General features: G+C 44.5%; 1 protein-coding gene across 1 annotated transcript; it reads right to left on the bottom strand.

The window, feature by feature from the left end:
* Nucleotides 1-317: 317 nt before the first annotated feature.
* LOC141272419 (uncharacterized) lies at nucleotides 318-21,279 on the bottom strand. The gene is made up of 5 exons (XM_073683125.1): nucleotides 21,075-21,279; nucleotides 18,611-20,102; nucleotides 16,875-17,054; nucleotides 16,518-16,641; nucleotides 318-9,067 (listed from the first exon to the last, which is right to left on the bottom strand). Exons 1-5 carry the CDS (start codon nucleotides 21,136-21,138, stop codon nucleotides 9,020-9,022), a joined length of 1,908 nt encoding a protein of 635 aa, XP_073539226.1. The 5' UTR covers nucleotides 21,139-21,279; the 3' UTR covers nucleotides 318-9,019.
* Between the last annotated feature and the right edge of the window lie 771 nt (nucleotides 21,280-22,050).

Here is a 22,050-nt window from a genome sequence, read left to right as displayed (position 1 = left end):
GTTTTATGCTTTTTATTTTTTTTTTACATTTTCCACATGCCTCTGATAATTGGATCGCACTCGACCATTTAAGTCTAAAGGTCCATGAAAAAAAATCAGACCGCACTCTGAAGACATCCAAGTGCGGTCCAATTGTCATGGACTAACAGAATGGAGAAACTTTTTCTTTTTTTTTTCTTCTCCACATCCGAGAAAAACAGATCCCACCGCTTTTCTCAGATGTGGAGAATACGGTCGTGTGACCCTAGCCCAAAACTCTGCAATACCAGTCGTTAAACATCAGCAAAACAATTATTTTACATCAACTGCACAAATGAAGAAGTATCATAGTTTATTTATTGTGTAACTTCTATACATCGAGCTTGATCATAGTTAGAAAACTGAACATTATATGAGTATACTTATACATTTACAATGGTCCCATACGGAGGTGTAACATGAAACTCTAGATACAAGATCTATTAGGCTATGTTCACATGGTTTTCTTTTTCTGTAGTCGAAAACTATGAGGTTTTCAAGTGGAAACTGCTTTAGGAAACGCAAGAGGTTTTTTTTATTTTTCATATTGAAGCGTTTTGCTAACTTTACATTTTTTATCAATTTTTCAGAGCTTTTTTGTTTTATTGTCATTTATTAAGTAATGAATAAAACGCTCGTATTTATTATGTGAAAATGTTAACAAAACACTCAAAAGGCATCTTTTGGGAGTTTTTTAGACTTCTATTGTACTGTACAAAAAGTCTTGCTAACAGAAAACACCTGAAGAATGGACGTCACTTCTCTTAAACACTTTTTTTAAAGCCAGAGGCCTATAAAATACACTAAAAAGCCTGAACATATAAACAAGTCCTTTTTTTCCCATAGAAATCAATAGGATGATTCAATTGAGTGTTTTGAGGCTACTTTTTCTAATGTTTTTCAGAATGGACCAGCTCAAAAAAATGCCGAAAAATAACATAATGTGAATATAACATGGACCCCCTACCTGTCATGAGCCATTCTTAATAGTAGTGTTGCCTTATGTTGTATAGGGGTCTTTGAGACCCCTATAGTACCAGGGCGACTGCTGGCTCTGCACCTCCAATAGAGACAACCCCTCGTCCCATGTGCTCTCAGATATCAGTTGGATCTGGTTTCTATATGAAAACAGCCTAAACTCTTATAAACGCCAGACTATATACATTTTGCTAAATGTCAAAATATCAATCAGAATTTTTATATAAAAACAATTCAGTGTGATTTTATAATTTAGTCTTTGAGTGTTCATTCATGTTGATCATCTTAGACCAGATCCAGATGTGCATATTGTACCCATGTCCTACTCTCTATATTCAACATGTAACATCCTGATCCCTCATTGCTCTACTAAATCAGGCTAACAAATTTACTTCAGAAATCCTCACTAGAAAAATGGGGGTCCCATGCCCCTGGTAAAATTAAATAATGGCAGCCATTAGCAACTGCTTTAATCACTAAATCAATGAAGAGGTGGCTGCGCTTGTCTTTTGCACTCTCCATTGACGTCTATAGAAGTTACTGACCCCGGTTCTCTTAACAAGGGAAGGTCTCATAGGTGGACCCCCCCAACTATCAAGCATTTATGTTCCAGTGGGAATGAAGGCCGGACAACAGATGATGTTGAGGAAGTGAAGAAAAAGGACTATTGAATTTGAATGGCCGATTCTTTTCTTCTCCTTGTAGATAAATCTCTCTCATAGAGAATACGAGTGCTCGTTCCTGTCTATAGGCGACTTAGGAGAGATAGCTGTCGTTCAAATGTTCGGCTGATAGCTGTCTAATGTTTACGGGGGCCATTACTCTTCTAACTTTAGGTATGAATAGGTCTAAAGGCCTTCATACACATTCAGACAAAAGTCGGCTGAACCCATCAATATTGCTTGGAATTGGTCAATTGTTTATAGGGGTCTTCTAGGGGTCATAAGGATCAGGCATTTTGAATTTTAATGAAAGACTCAAGTTATTCAGGAGATAAGCAGCTGGCAGAGTAATCTGGCAGCGGCTTTCTCCTCTCTCCCCTTTGAAAAGACATGAAGATTCGGCTGAGCATTCTTTTGTAACGTGCAGTCGGGAGAGATATCCTATAACCAAATGAGTGCTCGGCTATTGCATGTGTATGGCCAGCGTAGATGACTTGCTTATCAAAAACCCAGTCTATATGGAGGAACTTGATGCTATATAAGGGTAGGATTTCCAATAAATATTCAGGAGACATATTGTATTACAGAACTCAGGTAAAATTGAGCAGCAAATTGAAAAGATTAGCTAGAAGAATGCTGAAATGTAATGCCAAAAAGCAACTTATATTTGCACATGAACATGAACAGCCCCATACATAGAACATGCTGCATACAATCCGCAGAAGATTGTGGTAATTACATGTTTGCTGCACACAGACACGCTGCCCAGATGACATCACTGTCATTACTAACCTCTAACGCCTCAGCTATGCAAGATCATTTCAGATTATTCTCTGGGACATGTAGCACTGACCCTCCTCCATCTCTACATGAGCATCTGGCTCCTCAGCTATTGGACAAAGTTCAGAGAAATGTGGAAATGTGCCGATCACAGGATTCCTGACATCAGATATACCCAGCCTGGCTTATTTGGCTTGCAGTGGAAGAACGATACTGACATAAACAAAGCGAAGGAGACTTACTCTTAGCAGCACACATACATGAGAATAGAGAGACATAGATTTATACCTATAGCAGCCTATATATGTGTATATTTACAGATGTCACTCTATGCACGCATGGAGGGTCTTGGTTCTCGTTATTTAAAAGTCAGGATAAGGCTGTGTCTAGTATTGTAGCTCAGCCTTATTCACTTAAATAATGTAATACCAGACACAGACAATGACAAAGGGTGGTGCTGTTTCTTGAAAAAAAAGGATAACTCACTTTTAATTTTAATATCTTGTAAAAGCTCTTGTAAAGCCAGAATCAGTGAATCAAGGGAAGGACCAAGATAGATGGAAAACAATTAGGTGGAAAGCTGCACCGAACATTATGGCTACATATGGCTTAGGAAAGTGAGAGAAGTGATTAGGAGAGTTCTGGAAACTATTTACGCTGGGTGACTTTGGGATTGTGATTCTACAGGACTGATAAAAGCAGTTTGGAAAGGAGGGGACAGGGAGGGAGAGGGAGGTGAGAAGCTAACTGCTGCATAGAAATTAATGAGCTGGAGAGAGCTGACTGGTATATTAGGAGTTAACAACTCCTCTTCTTGAATACAACTACTGCGCATATTCGATCAGGCTCTGCTGACCAAGCTCCTTTGAATCAAGCTTTACACTATGTAAGATAAGGGCTATCATTGCAGTAGTCAATTGCAAATTTGCTTATTTTCAGGCTGTCTAACTAACTATAGCAATTTAACACCATGAAAATAGCCTTTTAAGGAGAAACTATCACTGTGATCCCTTTTCTTGAGCTTGGTTAAACTAATGTGTGCAATGTTACCCACGGAGCATATTCCCATACTCTTGTTTATAAAGAAGCTATAAAAAACACAGTCTTTTACATAAAGTAAGAAAAATAGCTGCTACTTCAATACCAATGCAATAAAATTGAAAGTACAAAAAATTCATAATATATATCACATGTGGAGTACAAACCTGAAAAACATAGGAAACATAATGCAATAATATATATATACAAGTATATATAAAAACCTGAAAATGTCATGGCACAAAACTGTATGTTTATATTGACACATCTACTTTAGGAGATGAGATCTATACATGTTGCTTTTTTGGTCTGATTGTCAAACCAAAGTTCAGTGGTGATCCTGTCTTTTTTTTATTAAAAATTGCTTGCATGTTTTTTTTCTACAGCTTCTATACAGACCTATTTGTCTCCAAAGTAACAGTCTGTTGGTACTGTCATACAGTTGCCATTATGCCTCTTATGACTTGCTAATCTATTAAATATATGTTTCAATTTAAGACCCTAAGGGGGAATGTTTCTCCTTGTGGAGAGTGCTAAGCTGACGTAAGAAGAAGTATAGGCCATGCAATGCACCTCTAGGCTTTAAAAATGCAAATAGCCTCTTCAGAGAGGAAGAGGACTTGAACTCTAGCGCCACATACTGGATGTATCAATTTGCAGACACATGTTTCGGGGTGTTTGCCCCTCCTTAGTGCAAAGCGGGATATCTGATTTGGCTAGCCAGCATTCTTCAGAAAGAGAAACGTTACACTAGCTTGGCACTCTCCACAAGAAGATATGTTTCCCCTTAGACCACTAGTTAGAGGCCTCTCACAAAGACAAGTCAAATCACTTGCTTTGCACTAGGGAGGGGCATCCCCCTACCTACTCGAAAAACCCATCTGTAAATGGAGTTTTTCATTTGGATTCTTTTCCTCAGTCAAATGGCAAGACTCGTTGAAGAGCTGATATTGACTTTTAGGATTGCTACATCCAATTGGTGGCACCAGAGATCAAGTCCTCTTCCTCTCCGAAGAGGCTACTTTCAATTTAAGGTTCCATTCACACATCTGTTTAACGCATCCTAAAGCTGTCTGCTTTTTTTTTTCGGACCGCACACGGAACCATAGAGTTCCACTCGTTCATACAAAGATTTGTGTCTTTGGTCTGTGAGACTCTTATCTGTTTTGTGGATCAGACTTGGCAATTAAAGTCTATGGGGATTTGTGTAAAATGGATGACACACAGACGACAGACTTTGAACTTCAGTTTTCCATCCAAGTTACGGTTTATCAGTTTTTAACCAATCCATTGTTAAAAGTCAATTTATTAACGACAATAATAACAATGGAATGTAACAGCTTCTAGATTGGTACGAACTGTTGTTGAGTATGATTGGTAACACCTGCTTAATACTCAATTGATGGATCTATATTTGCATAGGCTATAAATAGGGGGATTTTTTTGGTAGGCGGCCATTAGTGTTTATGTCCCTTCCCCTGATGATGCCGTATATACGGTGAAACATGTAGGGGGGACTTGCTATTTTAATCAGAATGCCATGTTTTGCTCATTAATGATGGCACCCTGGGATGTTATCGATTGACGTTTAGAAGCATTAATGGCTCAATATATAAGCACAATACTAACAAACTAGAGGCATACTTTAATAATTGACTTTCTTTACCCTTATTTATTTATATACCGTACATAATAAAAGTTAAGTTTTACGGCCTGTTAATGAGGGATATCTAGTGGGGTACTCCCCTTTTGGTCTCAATTTATTAAAAATGTTCAGACAATGTACCTACTACAGTGGGGAAAAAAAATCTAGCATCTAGGATGACACCTGATAAAAAAAAATCATTCTGTTTCTCTCGGATGGTAGCACTCACATGGATGTGTGAATGCAGCCTACAGGGGTTGTCCAGTGAAAACAACTTATCACTTATCCACAGAATAGGAGATATGTTATTAATCAGTGGGGTCTGATTGCTGGAATCCGAACCAATTGGCGGGACAGAGAATTTTTATCTCTGAAGGAGACACTTTTTTCCCGACCTTGCGCAAGCCTGATTGCCGCTCCACCTATGCTCTATGCGGCTACCGGAAAAAGCCAAGCACAATATTCGAAAGACCCTAAAGGGTGAATGGAGTGGCGGCCAAGTATGTGCTGCCACTCTATTCTAACGTGGGTAGATCTGCTCCCTTCTAATGCATAGTGCTAGCCCTAGTGATCAGACCTCATCAATCAACAAGTTATCACTTATGTTGTGGATTGCTGATAACTTATTTTTACTGGACAACCCCTTTAATATTTTTCCAGACAACGTCTTCCATGGCCTTTTTCATGACCCCTTTACATCTCTTCCTCGCCCCCTCAATTCAAGGAACCATACAGAAGCGCTTCTTTGCAGGAGGTTTTCGGAGGATTGAGCATCCCTATGGGACATTTGCCTACTCTTTTTAGAGTCCAAGGGGCAGGGGGAGTTTTCAAGTTTTAGATCCATGCTAATATTCTTATATCTCAGACTTTCCAAGCTTTTACATCTGTATTTCTTGGCTTGAACCTCCTTAGAAAATCTCTCAAGCCATTAAGATGAACATGGGTCTGACATATGATTGATTCACATAAGGATTGCACCACATGTAGGCAGCAGCCTTCCAGGAGACATGGCTGAGGAGTCGGATATTGCCGGATAAAAATAAACGAAGAGAGGATAAGAACTGCTTCAGGAAATAACCACAAGACTTCATTACAGATGCCAAAACCCGCAAGCACTTTATAAAGGCACTGTGGAATATTCTGCACAGGAGCAAACAAAGTTACTGAGGAAGTGCCAGCAGCCGTCCACTCCCCCAGCCTCGGAAACACCACGTCTCCTTTTATTTGTAGGTTTCTTCTCTTTTACAGAAAAAAAGTTGGTTATTTATTTCCTTTAGTAATGTTGTTCTCATATTTTACAATCGCTGTCCCCAATGGAGCTCACAATCTACCTTATCCAGCATACACACAACTTTTATAGTGGTCTTATCTCTATTTTTTTATGCAGAGCTTCAAATTCCCTTGAGAGTGCTGGATGTCGGACCCCAACCAATCTGGTATTAATGGGGTTGTCCACTACTAGGACAACCCCTTCTGAAACCCTATATTTCCTACCCTAATAAAATAATAACACTTAGGTCACGGGCCCACGATCAGTATTCGGTCAGTATTTTTTCTCAGGAGCGGGAGCCAAAACCAGGTGAGGAACAATCAGAGAAAAGATATAATAGAAACAAGTCACCAATTCTGCATTTATCACCCACTCCTGGTTTTGACTCCCACTCCTGAGAAAAAATACTGACCGAATACTGACCAAATACTGATAGTGGAGCCGTGGCCATATACTCAACTCCAGTGCTGGTGCCGTTCTAGCAGTGTGGGCACTAGCTTTTCCAGGGATTGCGTGACATTGTTATGTCATGCAATCCCTATGGCTAAACAATGCTGGCTTCACTCTCTCTTCTGTTGTTCTCACTTCCTGCATATGATTGGTCCTAAGCAAGAAGAGTGAAACCAGCGCTGACTGGCTGCAGGAGATTTCCCAGGAGAGCTAGTGCCCACACTGCCGGAAAAGCATCGGCACCGGAAGTGAGTATAAGGCCACAGCCCCACTATCAGTATTTGGTCAGTATTTTTTCTCAGGAGTGGGTGATAAATACAGAAGTGGTGACGTGTTTCTATTATACCTTTTCTCTGATTGTTCCTCACCTATTTTTGGCTTACAAATACTGAGGAAAAATACTGACCAAATACTGATAGTGGGGCCGTAGCCTAAATGTTATTATTTTACAAGGGGGTAACGTAGGGATTGAGAAGGGTAGTGGACCACCCCTTTAATGATCTATTCCATGGATAGGTCATCAATATCTAGGTAGTGAAACCAGTTTAGTGAAAATTATTCAGCAAAGATTCCTGGACCTAATAGAAGACAGATGCTATTTAATGCCTCGTATTTGCTTTTAGACAGCTACTGTCATTCATGGACACCAGCTGTTACATGATGGGTACCATGAGCCCACTGACAGTGAAAAGAGGGAACTGTCATCACTGACAGGCTCCGTCCCACTAGCTGCTTAAACAATTATGGGTGTGGGTAATGAAGATGTCTTTTGCTTGATCTGACCCTGGCCTTAGTCATGCAGCATGTGATATCTATACATACCAGCCCTAATCTCCACTGGTATCTGCAGTATTCAGGGTTTCAGCTATTAAGCACAGCCATTCACTAAGGGGATACATCTGGTTTTTGGTAAATTGTTGTAGATGATCGTCAATAAGTGACTAATGGAGGACAAATTCCTGATTGGAAGCAGATGGTGCTGTGCCTGGAAACAGAAGGAAAGGTACAAGTGCTGCGACCATTTAATCAGCTGATCTGGAGCAGTGCCATGAGTCGGAGCACTGCTCCATCCTGAAGGTAGGCCATCAGCATTACAGTCTGAGAAAAGCCATTTATAATCTCTGAAAAAAATCTTCAAAAAATTCAAACATGAATGACATTAAAGATATATTTTCTGACTATAAAATAATTATTAATAAAATATGGAGCTTCACTTTAACCCGTTGGCGACATTCTCCACATGTGTGGCGTATGTGCACACTGAACATATGGAGCAGGCTCGGGAGTCCATCGTACAAGGAAGATGCCGGCTTTTAATACAGCTGGCACCAGGGAGTAGCTATTGTGATTGGAGCTCTAATTGCAACAGTTTAACCTCTTAGATGCCACACCGTTTAAGAGGTTAGAAATGAGGTGTGAGGGAGTCATACCTTTTCCCGCCCTTCACCCATCCTTCCCATAACTTGATTGCGGGATGCTGATAGCATTGTTATGCCAGCCCTAGACCTACTGAAGGCCCACCTGGGATTTTATTTTCCCGTTTTTCAGTATATTACATAGTATAGTTGAATGCTGTCATTCAAAACTACAGCACATCCAACAAAAACAGACCTTAAACTAAACAAGGAACCACTGAAGGTCAGTAGATCACGACATAATTCTCCAACAGTGGCCACTGCAGGAGACGGATCTGTGGTAATATGTGGCATTCATAACTAGACTACCGTAACTAAAGAGCGCTAAATTATACAGTACAGACCAAAAGTTTGGACACACCTTCTCATTTAAAGATTTTTCTGTATTTTCATGACTATGAAAATTGTACATTCACACTGAAGGCATCAAAACTATGAATTAACACATGTGGAATTATATACTTAACAAAAAAGTGTGAAACAACTGAAAATCTGTCTTATATTCTAAGTTCTTCAAAGTAGCCACCTTTTGCTTTGATGACAGATTCCCTTTAATTATCACATCATTGTGTTTTTATAGAAGCACATATCAATTACAAAGATAATTACTCCATTAAATGTAATATCTCGAATGGAAAGACATAGGTATTAGTTTTCAATAGAAAGAAAATACTCCTCCGGGAATATTTTCTGCTCATCCAGCTATTCAGTGGTCCTCCAGGTCAACTTTTGGTAACTTTTATTTCCAAATTGTGATGTGGTCTCAAAGCCGAGTTCTCTCACACTGCCACATGGTGAAGTTACGTGCCATCTGCCACAGTAAACAGAAACCACATATTATTATACCCACATCATGTGTCACAATATGTAACAGGCACATTCAACGATAATACGTTTTATGTAATGTCTGGCAGGTATTTACTAGTTGTATCCGCCGCTGAATATCTGCACCATTGGGCACAGGGTGCTGAAGAATATGGCTAAATCCTGCCCTCTAGTGGTGGTAACAGAATATGCAGTGAATTCAGTATAGAAGGCCTTGCTCCTTGTTGCTCTGACTTATAACGTTTATAAAAATCTACTCTTCTGTATTAAGACATTAAATAATGGGAAAAAATAGATCTGATCTTTGGGGTCATTACCAATCCAGATTACAAAGGAACAAAGTTCATTTCTGAATTTCTCCTGCAATGTTTCAAGCCGCCCACTTTTACGCCATAGTTCTGGCATGCCTGTATGAAGTGTGAGCAAGGAGACCGGCAGGGACCTTGGTGCACGCTGGAAGAGGGGCGACAGGGAATCGGTAAACTTAGAATAATTATTAATTTTTTATATTTTTAATAGTATGTGACGCGCTCCCTGGGCCTGTGTTGTGCGGGGAATACCCGGAGCCGGATCGCTGGGGGTTGTAGTCTCCATGGCGTTGACCCGGTCTGTGCCCAGGGTGGTCAAACCAGTGGCAGTCTTAATGTAATAGCAAATGTCCGACTACGCCACCCGTGGATTGCGGTCAGTGGGGACCGCCGCTGCGCTGCAGACCGCTGAGGCTGGTGTTGTATGCGCAGCCATGGGATAACTCCCCACGGGAGAAGTATTGCCTCAGGGCAGCTAATGTGGATGATGGGAGTAATGGTGTGAGCGTCCCAGTCCTAATGGTCCTGGTGCGGCGATGAAACACATTGGAAAATTGCAGTTTCTAATGCTTTACTCACAGTTGTTATTCGGTCAATCCTGCAGGCGATGACGGCCCAAGCCGTGCTGCGTCCACCAGGTGAGGGACTCGGTCAACTCCCAGGCAATTCCAGAGCATGGCTCAGGGCTCCCTTCTCTACCTTTCTCTGGCCGTCCCCACCAGTGACCCACCTTTGTCCAGCTTCCTCGGGCCTTCTGTTGGCGAAACTTATCTCCGGTTTCCCTGACCCTATGCGGTATGCTTTCCTGGTGGATGTAGTGAGGGGTTGCACCAAGATGTGGTCACAACCTCCGGTCTTTGGCTGAGGAATCTGTTGCCTCCACCAATTTGGGTTCCGGTACCCTGCTCTGCCAGCCCTTCACCCGCACTCTCCTGGGTCTTTGGGGTTCCCTCTGTCCTCGTGTCTCTGGGCCTTTCTTGATGTTTCGTTCCTTGCTTCCTTTCTCCTCTGTTCCAGTTCCTTTCTTACTTTCCTTTCTGTTTCTTCTCCTCTCTCTCAGGCTCCGGCCTCCTGACAAGGCCTGCCCGTGGAGCAGAGCCCATGCAGCAGCTCTGCTCCCTGTCAGCCCTCTCTGGCTGAACTCCTCTCTTCTTCTCCTCCTGACTGAACTGAACCAACAGAACCCTGTTCTAAGATGGTGCCAACCTTATATACCTCCCTCTATGTGTGAGCCCAGGTGACTAGCAACCAATGGGCTCCTACCTATGCCCAGAGACCCACCCCTATCTGCTCCTACACCACTGGGTGTACTTTCCCCTCCCCACTCCAGCCAGGGACAGATGCTGTCGTGCCAGCACTTCTGTGGGAGCACCGTTGAGCTGTCCCTCGGAAATGGGGTGTGTGTGGTGCATGCAGCCTAACGAGCCCTAGTCCACACTCCATCCTTACCCAGGAGTGGAATATCACACCTCTGGTTTGAGGTGCAATACCCCTGTAGCAGCCGAGCCCTCGGGGTGCTACATTCCCCCCTGGTAAATCACAGCACGTCCTCGGGCTGGAAAAGAGCAAAACAATTTAAAACATACAAATTTTTAAAGTGCACTCGCATATAAGACATTAACCGAAAACTCATACCTTTATGGAAGGTACTCTTTTCTTTTTAACGTTACTGGTATAACCATTATAAAACATTTTGCTAATGCCACCGGAACTCTTTTTGCAAAAACACCATATAAAACTTTGGCATTTCTATTTTAGCAGCACATAGACTTTTCACATTAAGGCATTTTCAAGTAAAACATTTTCAAAACATATTCTTGAGTTCTGGCCGCTGTGCAACTTGCGACCAGGTAAAGATGCAACAGTCCATTAAATCTTGAGGTAGACGTTGCAGTTTTTGTATAAAACCAGTAGGGGGTGCTTTAGAAAGCGCAACTATTTACAGGGGTGGCCGCTCTCAGTCCTCGGCCAGTGGGGATAGGGGAATGGCTGCTCACAGTCCTCAGCCTGGTTAGGGATGGAGGGGGTTAACTTGCACACAGTCAACAGTTCCACAACAATAAACAGTTCTCTGTACCCTGACGGGTAACTATATACAGTTCCACTTTACCGTTCACTGGTAACGGTGTCCTCCTGATGCTCCTTCCTCGTACTCTTCAGACCCGTCCGGGTAGTCCATGCCTGGGCGGTACCGCAGCTCCTCCTCTGTTAGACGGTGGACATGGAGGGCATACAGTCCCTTTGCGCCCTTGTGCCGGGTGTAGGTGACCACGTCACCGGGGTACAGGTCACGGCCGTGATGTCCCTCCGGCAGGTGGCTTTCAACGTCCCTTCTAGTGACGAAGACGTCGGTGTCAGCCTCCGGGTCTCTGACGAAGCCCCAGCCATGCTCCAGCTGGAATTTTACTACAGTCCCGGTGGCTCTGGGACCGCGGATGGCCTGGGAGTCTTGTCGGGCCCTCCTCTTCTGCTCCGCGCTCCGGGCTTAGAGTCGCTCCTCCCTGATGCGCCTCTGCCTCCGCTCCCTTTCAAAGGTGGCTAGCTGTTGACGGCAGCAATCCAGGTGATGGGCTGCTTCCGCACGGGTCTCCTGGGTGAACCCCATGAGATTCTCGCCGGTGGGATCCCATGCCAACTGGGCATCCTCCAGCGGGTGTGGAGCAATGTTGGCGGGCTCCGGGGCCGGGATCAGAGGCTCGCTCTTGGGTTGTTCTCTCCGGAGACAGGGGTTGACAAACTCCGGTGGCCACTCGAAGGGCAGCCCGTCCGGGCTGGTATGTTGCGCATAGAGGTCCGCGCCCAGGGGTGGCACCACGAGCTTCGGGCGGGTGGCAGCGCCCGGGGGCACTCGGCCTTGCGACCAGGCCGGTGGTCGTTTGTTGGTCGCACCTGGGGGTGACACCGCCAAGGCAGGGGGCGCTGGTGAGGCAGCGGCGCCCGGGTTCAGAGGGCACAGCGTGGGGCGGGGCGTGACGACGGTTCTTGCTGCCTGAGGCCTAGCTGGCGGCGGTGGAGGCATGGTCTCAGGTACGGTCCCCGGGGCCTCGGGTCCCGCAACGGAGGGTGGGGGCAGGCTGGTGGTCTCAGGGCGTGGGGTAGTGGCGTCCCCGTTATCAGCCTCGGCCTCCGTGGCCTCCTCCGCGGCGTCGTCCGCAGCTGCTGGCCCCTCTTCTCCGCGCCCAGCGGCAAGCGCGCTGCCCGGTCCCTGCGGGGTCCTCTGCTGGCTGTCTTCGTGCTGCCGGGCCAACTCCTCCTTCCACCCGGCAAACACATCCCGCTGCGCCCGGACCATCCTTCTGTTCAAATCTTCCAGCGCTGCGCGCGCACAGATCCGGGTCCCTGGGCAGCTGGGCTAGCAACTCTGTCAGGCTGCAGGGTGGCTCAGCTTGCAGCAGGCTGCGGGCCAGGGTGCTGGTGGAGTTCGCTGCTCCCTCCATCTCCGGGTGCAGTAGGTCCAGACTGAACCAGGCCGCGCCCGGCCCCACAGTTTTCTTTCCTATCCGCCCCCATGGGGGGTGGTCTTGGGGGCATCTGCTGACAATCACCCTTAGGGGCAGCCCCCCTACGTTGATGGACATCTCCATTGCTGCACTCATTGTTGCTGGGAGCGGGCTCCTTCTTTGGCGCCACTCTGGGACCTGGCCCACGATGGGAGGCGGCTTCCTGCTGTCTTTTGGTGCGCACATAATGGTGGCCGCTCTGCCAGGGTGGGAAAAACTGATGAAGATGGCGGGAAACGGTCCAAGATGGCGTCTGATGGCGGGAATCGGCTCCGGATGGCGGGAAACGACTCCGGACGGCAGGAAACTTCTGGAAATGGTGGGAGACTTCTTTTCAAGGTACATGTACAATCTTCTTCAGGCACGCAATACCCGTTGGTGGCGGGTTGGTTTGAATCCTGCCGACTACGCCAAAGTTGACGCGCCCCCTGGGCCTGTGTTGTGCGGGGAATACCCGGAGCCGGATCGCTGGGGGTTGTAGTCTCCGTGGCGTTGACCCGGTCCGTGCCCAGGGTGGTCAAACCAGTGGCAGTCTTAATGTAATAGCAAATGTCCTACTGCGCCACCCGTGGATTGCGGTCAGTGGGGACCGCCGCTGCGCTGCAGACCGCTGAGGCTGGTGTTGTATGCGCAGCCAAGTATGGGATAACTCCCCACGGGAGAAGTATTGCCTCAGGGCAGCTAATGTGGATGATGGGAGTAATGGTGTGAGAGTCCCAGTCCTAATGGTCCTGGTGCGACGATGAAACACAGAGACGTGTGGTTGCAGTTTCCAATGCTTTACTCACAGTTGTTATTCGGTTAATCCTGCAGGCGATGACGGCCCAAGCCGTGCTGCGTCCACCAGGTGAGGGACTCGGTCAACTCCCAGGCAATTCCAGAGCGTGGCTCAGGGCTCCCTTCTATACCTTTCTCTGGCCGTCCCCACCAGTGACCCACCTTTGTCCAGCTTCCTCGGGCCTTCTGTTGGCGAAACCTATCTCCGGTTTCCCTGACCCTATGCGGTATACTTTCCTGGTGGATGTAGTGAGGGGTCGCACCAAGATGTGGTCACAACCTCCGGTCTTTGGCTGAGGAATCTGTTGCCTCCACCAATTTGGGTTCCGGTACCCTGCTCTGCCAGCCCTTCACCTGCACTCTCCTGGGTCTTTGGGGTTCCCTCTGTCCTCGTGTCTCTGGGCCTTTCTTGATGTTTCGTTCCTTGCTTCCTTTCTCCTCTGTCCCAGTTCCTTTCTTACTTTCCTTTCTGTTCCTTCTCCTCTCTCTCAGGCTCCGGCCTCCTGACAAGGCCTGCCTGTGGAGCAGAGCCCATGCAGCAGCTCTGCTCCCTGTCAGCCCTCTCTGGCTGAACTCCTCTCTTCTTCTCCTCCTAACTGAACTGAACCAACAGAACCCTGTTCTAAGATGGTGCCCACTTTATATACCTCCCTCTATGTGTGAGCCCAGGTGACTAGCAACCAATGGGCTCCTACCTATGCCCAGAGACCCACCCCTATCTGCTCCTACACCACTGGGTGTACTTTCCCCTCCCCACTCCAGCCAGGGACAGATGCTGTCGTGCCTGCACTTCTGTGGGAGCACCGTTGAGCTGTCCCTCGGAAATGGGGTGTGTGTGGTGCATGCAGCCTAACGAGCCCTAGTCCACACTCCATCCTTACCCGGGAGTGGAATATCACACCTCTGGTTTGAGGTGCAATACCCCTGTAGCAGCCGAGCCCTCGGGGTGCTACATATGCATCATGCTAAGACAATTATTTTCTACAGCATTTAACTCAACATCTCCTTAAAAAAGGGCATTAATAAAGGTTTTATAAACCAAACAACCCTAAAAACTTTGCCTACAAAATGCACCCATACAGAGTTGTATTACCGCGTATGCTTTCAGGTATTTCAGGCCCATTCTGGCACTTTAATCTTTCACCCCAGTACTGTAGACAGCCTGATCCTACAACGGTAGATGCTAGGCCACAGTCCATAGCCCTATATCCTATATAGTCCTATAATTAATAACTATAGCCCTATATTCAGTTAAATGGACAGACCGAGCACATTAATCAGAATTTGGGGACTTACCTCAGTTGTTTTGTCTCTGAAAACCAGGAGGGTTGGGCATCTTACTTGCTGCTGGTAGAAATTGCTATTAATAATCATTGCCACTTTGGTGCATACGGCTTCCATCCACAGTTTGGTACCTTTAGTGGGGGAGGAGCTTCAGGAGTTCCTCGGTGTGGCGGGGGGGTTCTGAGTAATTTGAAGATCATGGGAGACAGGTATAAACGTATGGCTGACAGGAAACGCTCACCAGGTCTGGACCTGAGTGTGAATGACTTTGTGTGGTTGTCTACCAGGAATATCAAGTTGAAGGTTCCTTGTTGGAAGCTTTGACCTAGATTTATTGGTCCCTATAAAATAACCACCGTCATTAACCCAGCAGCGTTTCATCTTGAGCTACCACAGGCCCTTAAGATCCACAATGTCTTTCACAGGTTTCTGCTCAAGAAATATGTAGAACCTCTTGAGTCCTCTTCCCTGCCGTTGCCCCCAATCATGGTTGGTGGTAATTTGGAGTTTCAGATTTCGAGGATTGTAGATTCTCATCTCCAGCATCGTTAGCTACAGTACTTGGTGCACTGGAAGGGTTCTGGTCAAGAGGAAAGGATGTGGGTTTCAGCATCAGAGGTGAATGCCCCCAGGTTGGTTCGTGCATTCCACACCTCTTATCCTGAGAAACCTGGTCCTGAGTATCCGGAGGCCACTCATAGAGAGGGAGGGTACTGTCATGGGTGTGTCAGGTGTAACAGACAGTTGCTCTGGAACTGGCTGTAGAAGGTCACTGTGCTTGGCATTGCAGACACCTTCTTAATCCTTCTTCCTTTAAGACCCAGAGGTGACCTCCCTCCTCCTGCTGATTGACACACCCTTGCATGGGAGTTAAAATCTTTCAGTTTGCTCCAGGCAATTGCCGGTGATACTACTTTGTTCCTTTGTGCAGGCTTGGATCCCTAGCTGTTGGCTGGCTTCTTCTCTGGTGCCCTTGGAGGACAGTTGGCGTTACTCCTCTGGTTTCTGTTCAAGCTAATTTAATCCCCTATGTTTGTTTACCTTGTTGTCTTTAGATTGTAGTGGAGCCTGACCAGTGCTCACCCCTCCCCCTCCCTATCTAGGGCCAAGCTCAAGGGATATACAGGGTTTAGGGTTCTGCTTGGCGATTGGTGGGGATCCAATATAGCGATGGTAGGTTAGGCAGGGTGTTATTAGATCTGCCTAGGGGTCTTCACTCCCTCTTTCCCATGTGGTTGGGCTTCCTCCCCCTCTTCCCTTCGTGTTGCACTTAGTCTTTCCCACACCTTGCGTGACAGCACCTCTTTGGATTAGTAGGCCGTTGTGACATCATCGTTGCGGCATGATGCATGCATGATGTAGCTGCGACCTACTGATCAAAAGAGGAACGGGGGATGCCAGCAAGTAGGAGGAGGTTCATAATGCTTGGTCACCAAAGACTACTGATGTGTCCACTGGACCAGGGTCCTGAGAATCTTTTTCTCTAACTGCTACCTATGCACTCCTATACATTCACCCCGGTCTGTCACATTTCTCATATACATTTTTCATATACATCAGTCCTTACCTCCTTTGTGCAATGAAATGTAGAGGGATCTGACAGAGACTCATAGTCTGAACATGAGGTGAAGTCCACAGATCGAGAAGAAGAAGATGAGCTAGATTGTGGCATCAGAGTGGAAATCCAAAGTCTGAGAAAGCATCAATAATTTATTAATAAAAATACATAATTTCAAATAAAAAAAAAAATCCTATACTGTCTTGATGACTGGGTTATGCACAATGTGGGCGCCATTTTGCAACTTTCCTAAATAGCCATTCATTTGTATAATCAATTATCTTTTATGCATTTTTATATATAAGTGAATTTTCATCAATTGTCACCATTACCTGGTTATTGAGAAGAATATTTTGAATAACTTACCTAGTTCTTACAGATTTAGAAATCGCCTTAATGTCCACCCTCCTAATCAAAAAAGGGAGAAATGCCAGGAACACAGACAGAAGAATACAGCACCCGCCAATGATACACGCAAGCTGGAACGTGGTGAGGGATGACCAGCAGCACTCGCCTCCATAACACAAAGAACTCATCTGCTGGCACCTATACCAAGGAGACATGGGCAGTGAGCACAGTTAATGCCCAAATATAAATGATTTCTTATTGCTGTAGGGAGTACATACTGTGTACATGTATGAAAAGTTTAGTATTGTTGGATTTTATCACACTTCTTCATAAAAAGGGTAAAAAAAATATATATTGTAAAAAGTTTAAAGGTCCCCCCTATAGGATTTCATGAAGCAGGTAGTACTCTAAAGCTTCTATTAAAGTGGGAAATACCCTACACATCAATTCTAATGCTTTAATTCAGTAATAGAGGGTGTCCAGCAGAACAAAAATAGTTTCCATTGTGTCTATATAATGGTACTTACTAATGCATTTTATATTTTAAGTGTTCTGCTTTCAGTGCACCTCTTGCTGTCCCCACATCTCCACTTGCATGTTGAGATTGATAAAGATCAGGAGACAACATTCCTTGTCAGTATGTGACCAGTGATTTGTATGAAGGGAGCTGGATGACTAACTCATTTTAATAGCTAAACCAGCCCCCTTCTCTGTATCAGTATCGGCCATGATGGAGTAAGGGGCTGGTTGAAACACATGAAACCCGATGAGGAACATGAACTGCTAGTTGGGGCACTGAAACTGGTCCATTGGGGCACATCTGAAAAATAATGTTAGTAAGTGATATTTTATTAACATTTCAAAAGTAAAAGAACATATTTTTGATGTAATGAACATCAAGGGTAGGGTTCTCTATTCAGAATCTTTTGTTTATAAGCCATAGCTAAACATTCATTTTTATATACTGTATATGAAACTTTGTAAATCACTCTGTCCATAATCTGTCTTCTCCATATATCTCTGAACTAATATCCCGATATCTTTGCACACGTAATCTCTGGTTCTCCTAAAACCTCCTCCTGTCTTCTGCTCTCGTATGTTCCTCAACCAATCACCTCCAAGACTTCTCCCAAGTATTCTCAATCCTCTGGAATCCAGTGCCCCAACATGTCCGATTATCTGCCACATTCTGAACCTTCAGACAGAACTTGAAAACCCATCTCTTGAAGAAAGCTTACAGCCTGCAATGACCCACCTCACCACCCTCGGAGCTGCCGCAACCCCCAAACTACTGTCTCCTACCCCATTACCCTATAGACTGTAAGCCCACAAGGACAGAGCCCTCTCCCCTCAGTACCAGTCTGTCAATAGTAGTTTCTTCACCATATTTTATATTTGTATCCTGCATGTAACCCCTTCTCATGTACAACAGCATGGAATCAATGGTGCTCTAAAAATAAATAATAATTCGGGGATTTGTCTTCAGTCTTGTAAAATAAAATACAAGTAAATGGCTTCCAAACCCCTGCTTTTTCCCGGTCTCTTTGCCTGCCTTCAGCTGCACTGATAGCAGAACATACTCATTTGGAATACTGATACTGGCAGTGAAGGGTCAGCACATGTCTCCTCCTCTGTGTGTTGTCCTCTAATAAAGTGATTTGCAAAGTCTCATAACTTTCCATGCTGGACAAAACTATAAAATAAATAAATGTTTAATTACTAGTAAGACTTTTCACTGATACAGATATACTAACCTGCACATGGCCCCAATATGTTCCACAATAACACACTGCCCATTCTTTCCACAGGAGATGCCACCAATGTCACACTGACTTTTACAAACACCGCCATATTCCTTATATCCGGGGTTACAGTATATTGGTCCAGGATTATGGGTCATTGTAGCCTCCAGTGGGCTGAATATCCCATCAAGTAATGTTTGGCTGCCTGTGGCTCTTGGTACCTCGCTGTTTTGGGTAGGAGATGGAGATGTGCTGTATGAAGGCGGCTGAATATCTGCTATGGGTTGTGTCAGGAGAGATTCCGCTGGTTTTTGAGTTGTTTGAGCTTCACCTTGTTTTGGGGTCAAAGTCACAATGTTGTGCTCATTGTCCGGACTTATAGAATTATACCTCCCACTACCTTCTTCTTTGACAAGAAAGTCACCTTGTGACAAGAGAGGAGTCTGGTGGTCACCTGCATAGGGTTTGGTATATGTTTGCGCAGGCTGTATGGTATCAGAGTATACATCTATTATGGGTTCTTTGTCTACAGGCACCAGCACTCTCCATAACTGCAGATTATTTGGGGGAAGCTCACTTACTCCATTACTTGTAGGAAGGACTATCACTGAAGGATGTTCTGCACCTCTATTAGGAGAAAAACTGAAATTTTCATTTGCAATAGTCACCTCAGTTTCTTCCAGATGATCCTTTAAGAGAGTGGGTTCTTTAGATGTCACCTCTCCTCCACTCTCTGAGAAGAATTTCAGTTTTCTATGTCTAGCATTATCCAGAGGAACATGTTCTCTTGATCCATCCCATATGACCCAATTCTGCTTTTCTTCATCATCTGTCTTCTGTAGGACACCCACTTGTTGAGTGTCGTTAGAGCTTTCTCCTCTAAGTTGATATGTCACTAGGACATCCTCATTTAACACCTCCCCATCAATCATAGGTGGTACTTCCAGGTGGTCTACCCAGTTCCCTGGTAATTCACTTCTTTGTAATACTTTGACTCTCCCAGATGTTGACTGTTTTTCTCCTTTAGGTTGTTTCTTACTCCAAGATTTGGTGAAAAGTTCAATTCTTCTGGACCTTAAATTCTTACGTTTAACCTCTTTGTATCCCTCTCCTTCTTCTGTGTGGCTCATTGGTTTTGCCTCTCCAAGTTTATCAGACCTTTGGGGCGTGTTGCGTTTTTTTGACTGACCTTTCCTCTGAGAATAATTTTTGCGAAGTTTTTCATACACTTTTTGTATCTTGCTTAGAGGAACCTTGTAGTTTGTTTTGGGTTTAGCTGATGTGTTCAGTCCGCCCTTCCTCCTCTCGTCCAGTTGTATGGTGTAACCACTGTGAGGACTTCTATCAACTTTGTCCAAACCATTATTTGTAGACTTCTTTCTAGTTAACGGACGTAGATGAAAGCTTACTACGCGTAGATCAAGGTCCTTCTTTGGGTTATTTAATGGGTATTTCAGGAACTCTTTTAAAATGTTTCTCTCCTCCATTATTTCCATGTCATCCACTACCATGGAAAAAAATGTGAAAAACATTAGTTCTTACCTGCACATCAGTATCCATGACACACACTTAGGCTTTATGCAAACAGAAGAGTTTTAAATGGGAAAGGTGGGATACCAAAAACAGTTGCACATACAGTACAGACCAAAAGTTTGGACACACCTTCTCATTTAAAGATTTTTCTGTATTTTCATGACTTTGAAAATTGTACATTCACACTGAAGGCATCAAAGCTATGAATTAACACATGTGGAATTATATACTTAACACAAAAGTGTGAAACAACTGAAAATATGTCTTATATTCTAGGTTCTTCAAAGTAGCCACCTTTTGCTTTGATGACTGCTTTGCACACTCTTGGCATTTTCAGCAATGTGTATTTTTGCATGAGTGCTGCTGGTTTTGCGGAGCTACATTTCATTGATGGTATCATGAATTCACAGATGCACTGCTCTGTATTGAAAGAGAAGATGCTGCCATCACTCCGTGCCCTTAGTAGACGTGCACTTTTCCAACATGACAATGATCCCAAACACACATCTAAGGCCACTGTTGCATTTCTGAAGAACAGGGTGCAAGTGACTCAGTGGCCAAGTGTCTCCTGATCTGAACCCAACCGAAGACCTATGGATAATTCTGAAGAGACAAGTTAAGCATCACTCTCCATCCAGCATCCAGGCTCTTAAAGAGGTTGTTCTAGAAGATTGGAAAAAGATAGATGTTGCAATATGTCAACAGCTTATTAATTCCATGCCTAGAAGACTTGGCGCTGTCCTTAAAAATCATGAAGGTCATACAAAATACTAGATGTAGTAGTTTTTGTGATGAGGTGTGTTCATTTTTGCATCAACTAACGAGTAAAACTGAAGATTTTCGCATGAAAGTTATATTAATAAAGCTATGCACATATCAGAAATCAATTCTGCTTCAAGTCACAACCACATACTGTGTCTACTCCCCTTCTTGAAGGACTTACCTTCTCCAGCAATAAAGAATACATGTCCGAAACAGCAAAGCACAAAACTACTGAGCCGCATCATCCAAAATAAGGTCCTTAGTATGTTCCCAGCTTGTCCTGTGCTGCTCTGCGTCCAGGGTAAGTCTCCTCACATGGAGTCTGTGAGGTCTTCTTATGGGCTTTATTATAGCGTTACCGCTTCTGTGTACTTCATCCAACTCCCATCTCTAATTAGGATCTCTATTCTATTTCAAGCGTGTGGGAAATATAGCTTGTGCCTCCCTCCCTGTCTTTCCAACTTTTCTACAGATAGATCTATATGTAAAGATGTAACATGTATGTGTAGATTGGACCAAGTGTTGGATTGGTCCATCAGTGTACCAAAGCATTCCACGCTATGACACTAAAGGTCCAGTAAAAAACAGCCTTTTTTGAATGTGACTTTGGAAAAAAATCAGGATCCACTAGAGTCTATAGGTGGCACAGATCAACACAGAAAGAACCTACAGAATTTGGAGGCAGTATCTAACATCTAATGTTTATGGGGATTGAGGAAAAGAAAGATTGGGCATGTTGGATTTCAACATGCCTAATCCGTTGTTCCAAGAGGACTGGCGGTGGCTTAATCCCTTCACATTCATATGCACTTTTGGCCAAACCAAGATTTAATGTGTGAGGGAGTCATGAAGATTAGTATAAGATGGCCGAATTAGTTCTTATGGAATCATTTAGAAATAACCTATTAGACATTATTGATTATAAGTCCTGATTATAACTAAAACAAATTTATGCTTCTCTCTTGGGAAATCTCTTTTTCCTCTGCTCTCAGCCCTGTGTGTGTTGGAGTATGCAACCACTGCAGGCTTAGGGCTCTTTCCACACATACTGGAGACACTTACACACGCAGACCCATTCAAATCTATGAGTCTGTGCCCATGTCAGTGTGTTTCCACGGACCGTGTGTCCGTGTGCTCCACATGCTGACATGTCAGTT

The sequence above is a fragment of the Phyllobates terribilis genome, unplaced genomic scaffold, assembly GCF_046119375.1.
Source record: "Phyllobates terribilis strain yellow unplaced genomic scaffold, ASM4611937v1 Scaffold_5__5_contigs__length_657084704, whole genome shotgun sequence".
NCBI lineage: Eukaryota > Metazoa > Chordata > Amphibia > Anura > Dendrobatidae > Phyllobates > Phyllobates terribilis.
The sequence above is the reverse complement of the archived record's forward strand: the minus strand, read 5'-3'. Positions and strand labels throughout refer to the sequence as shown.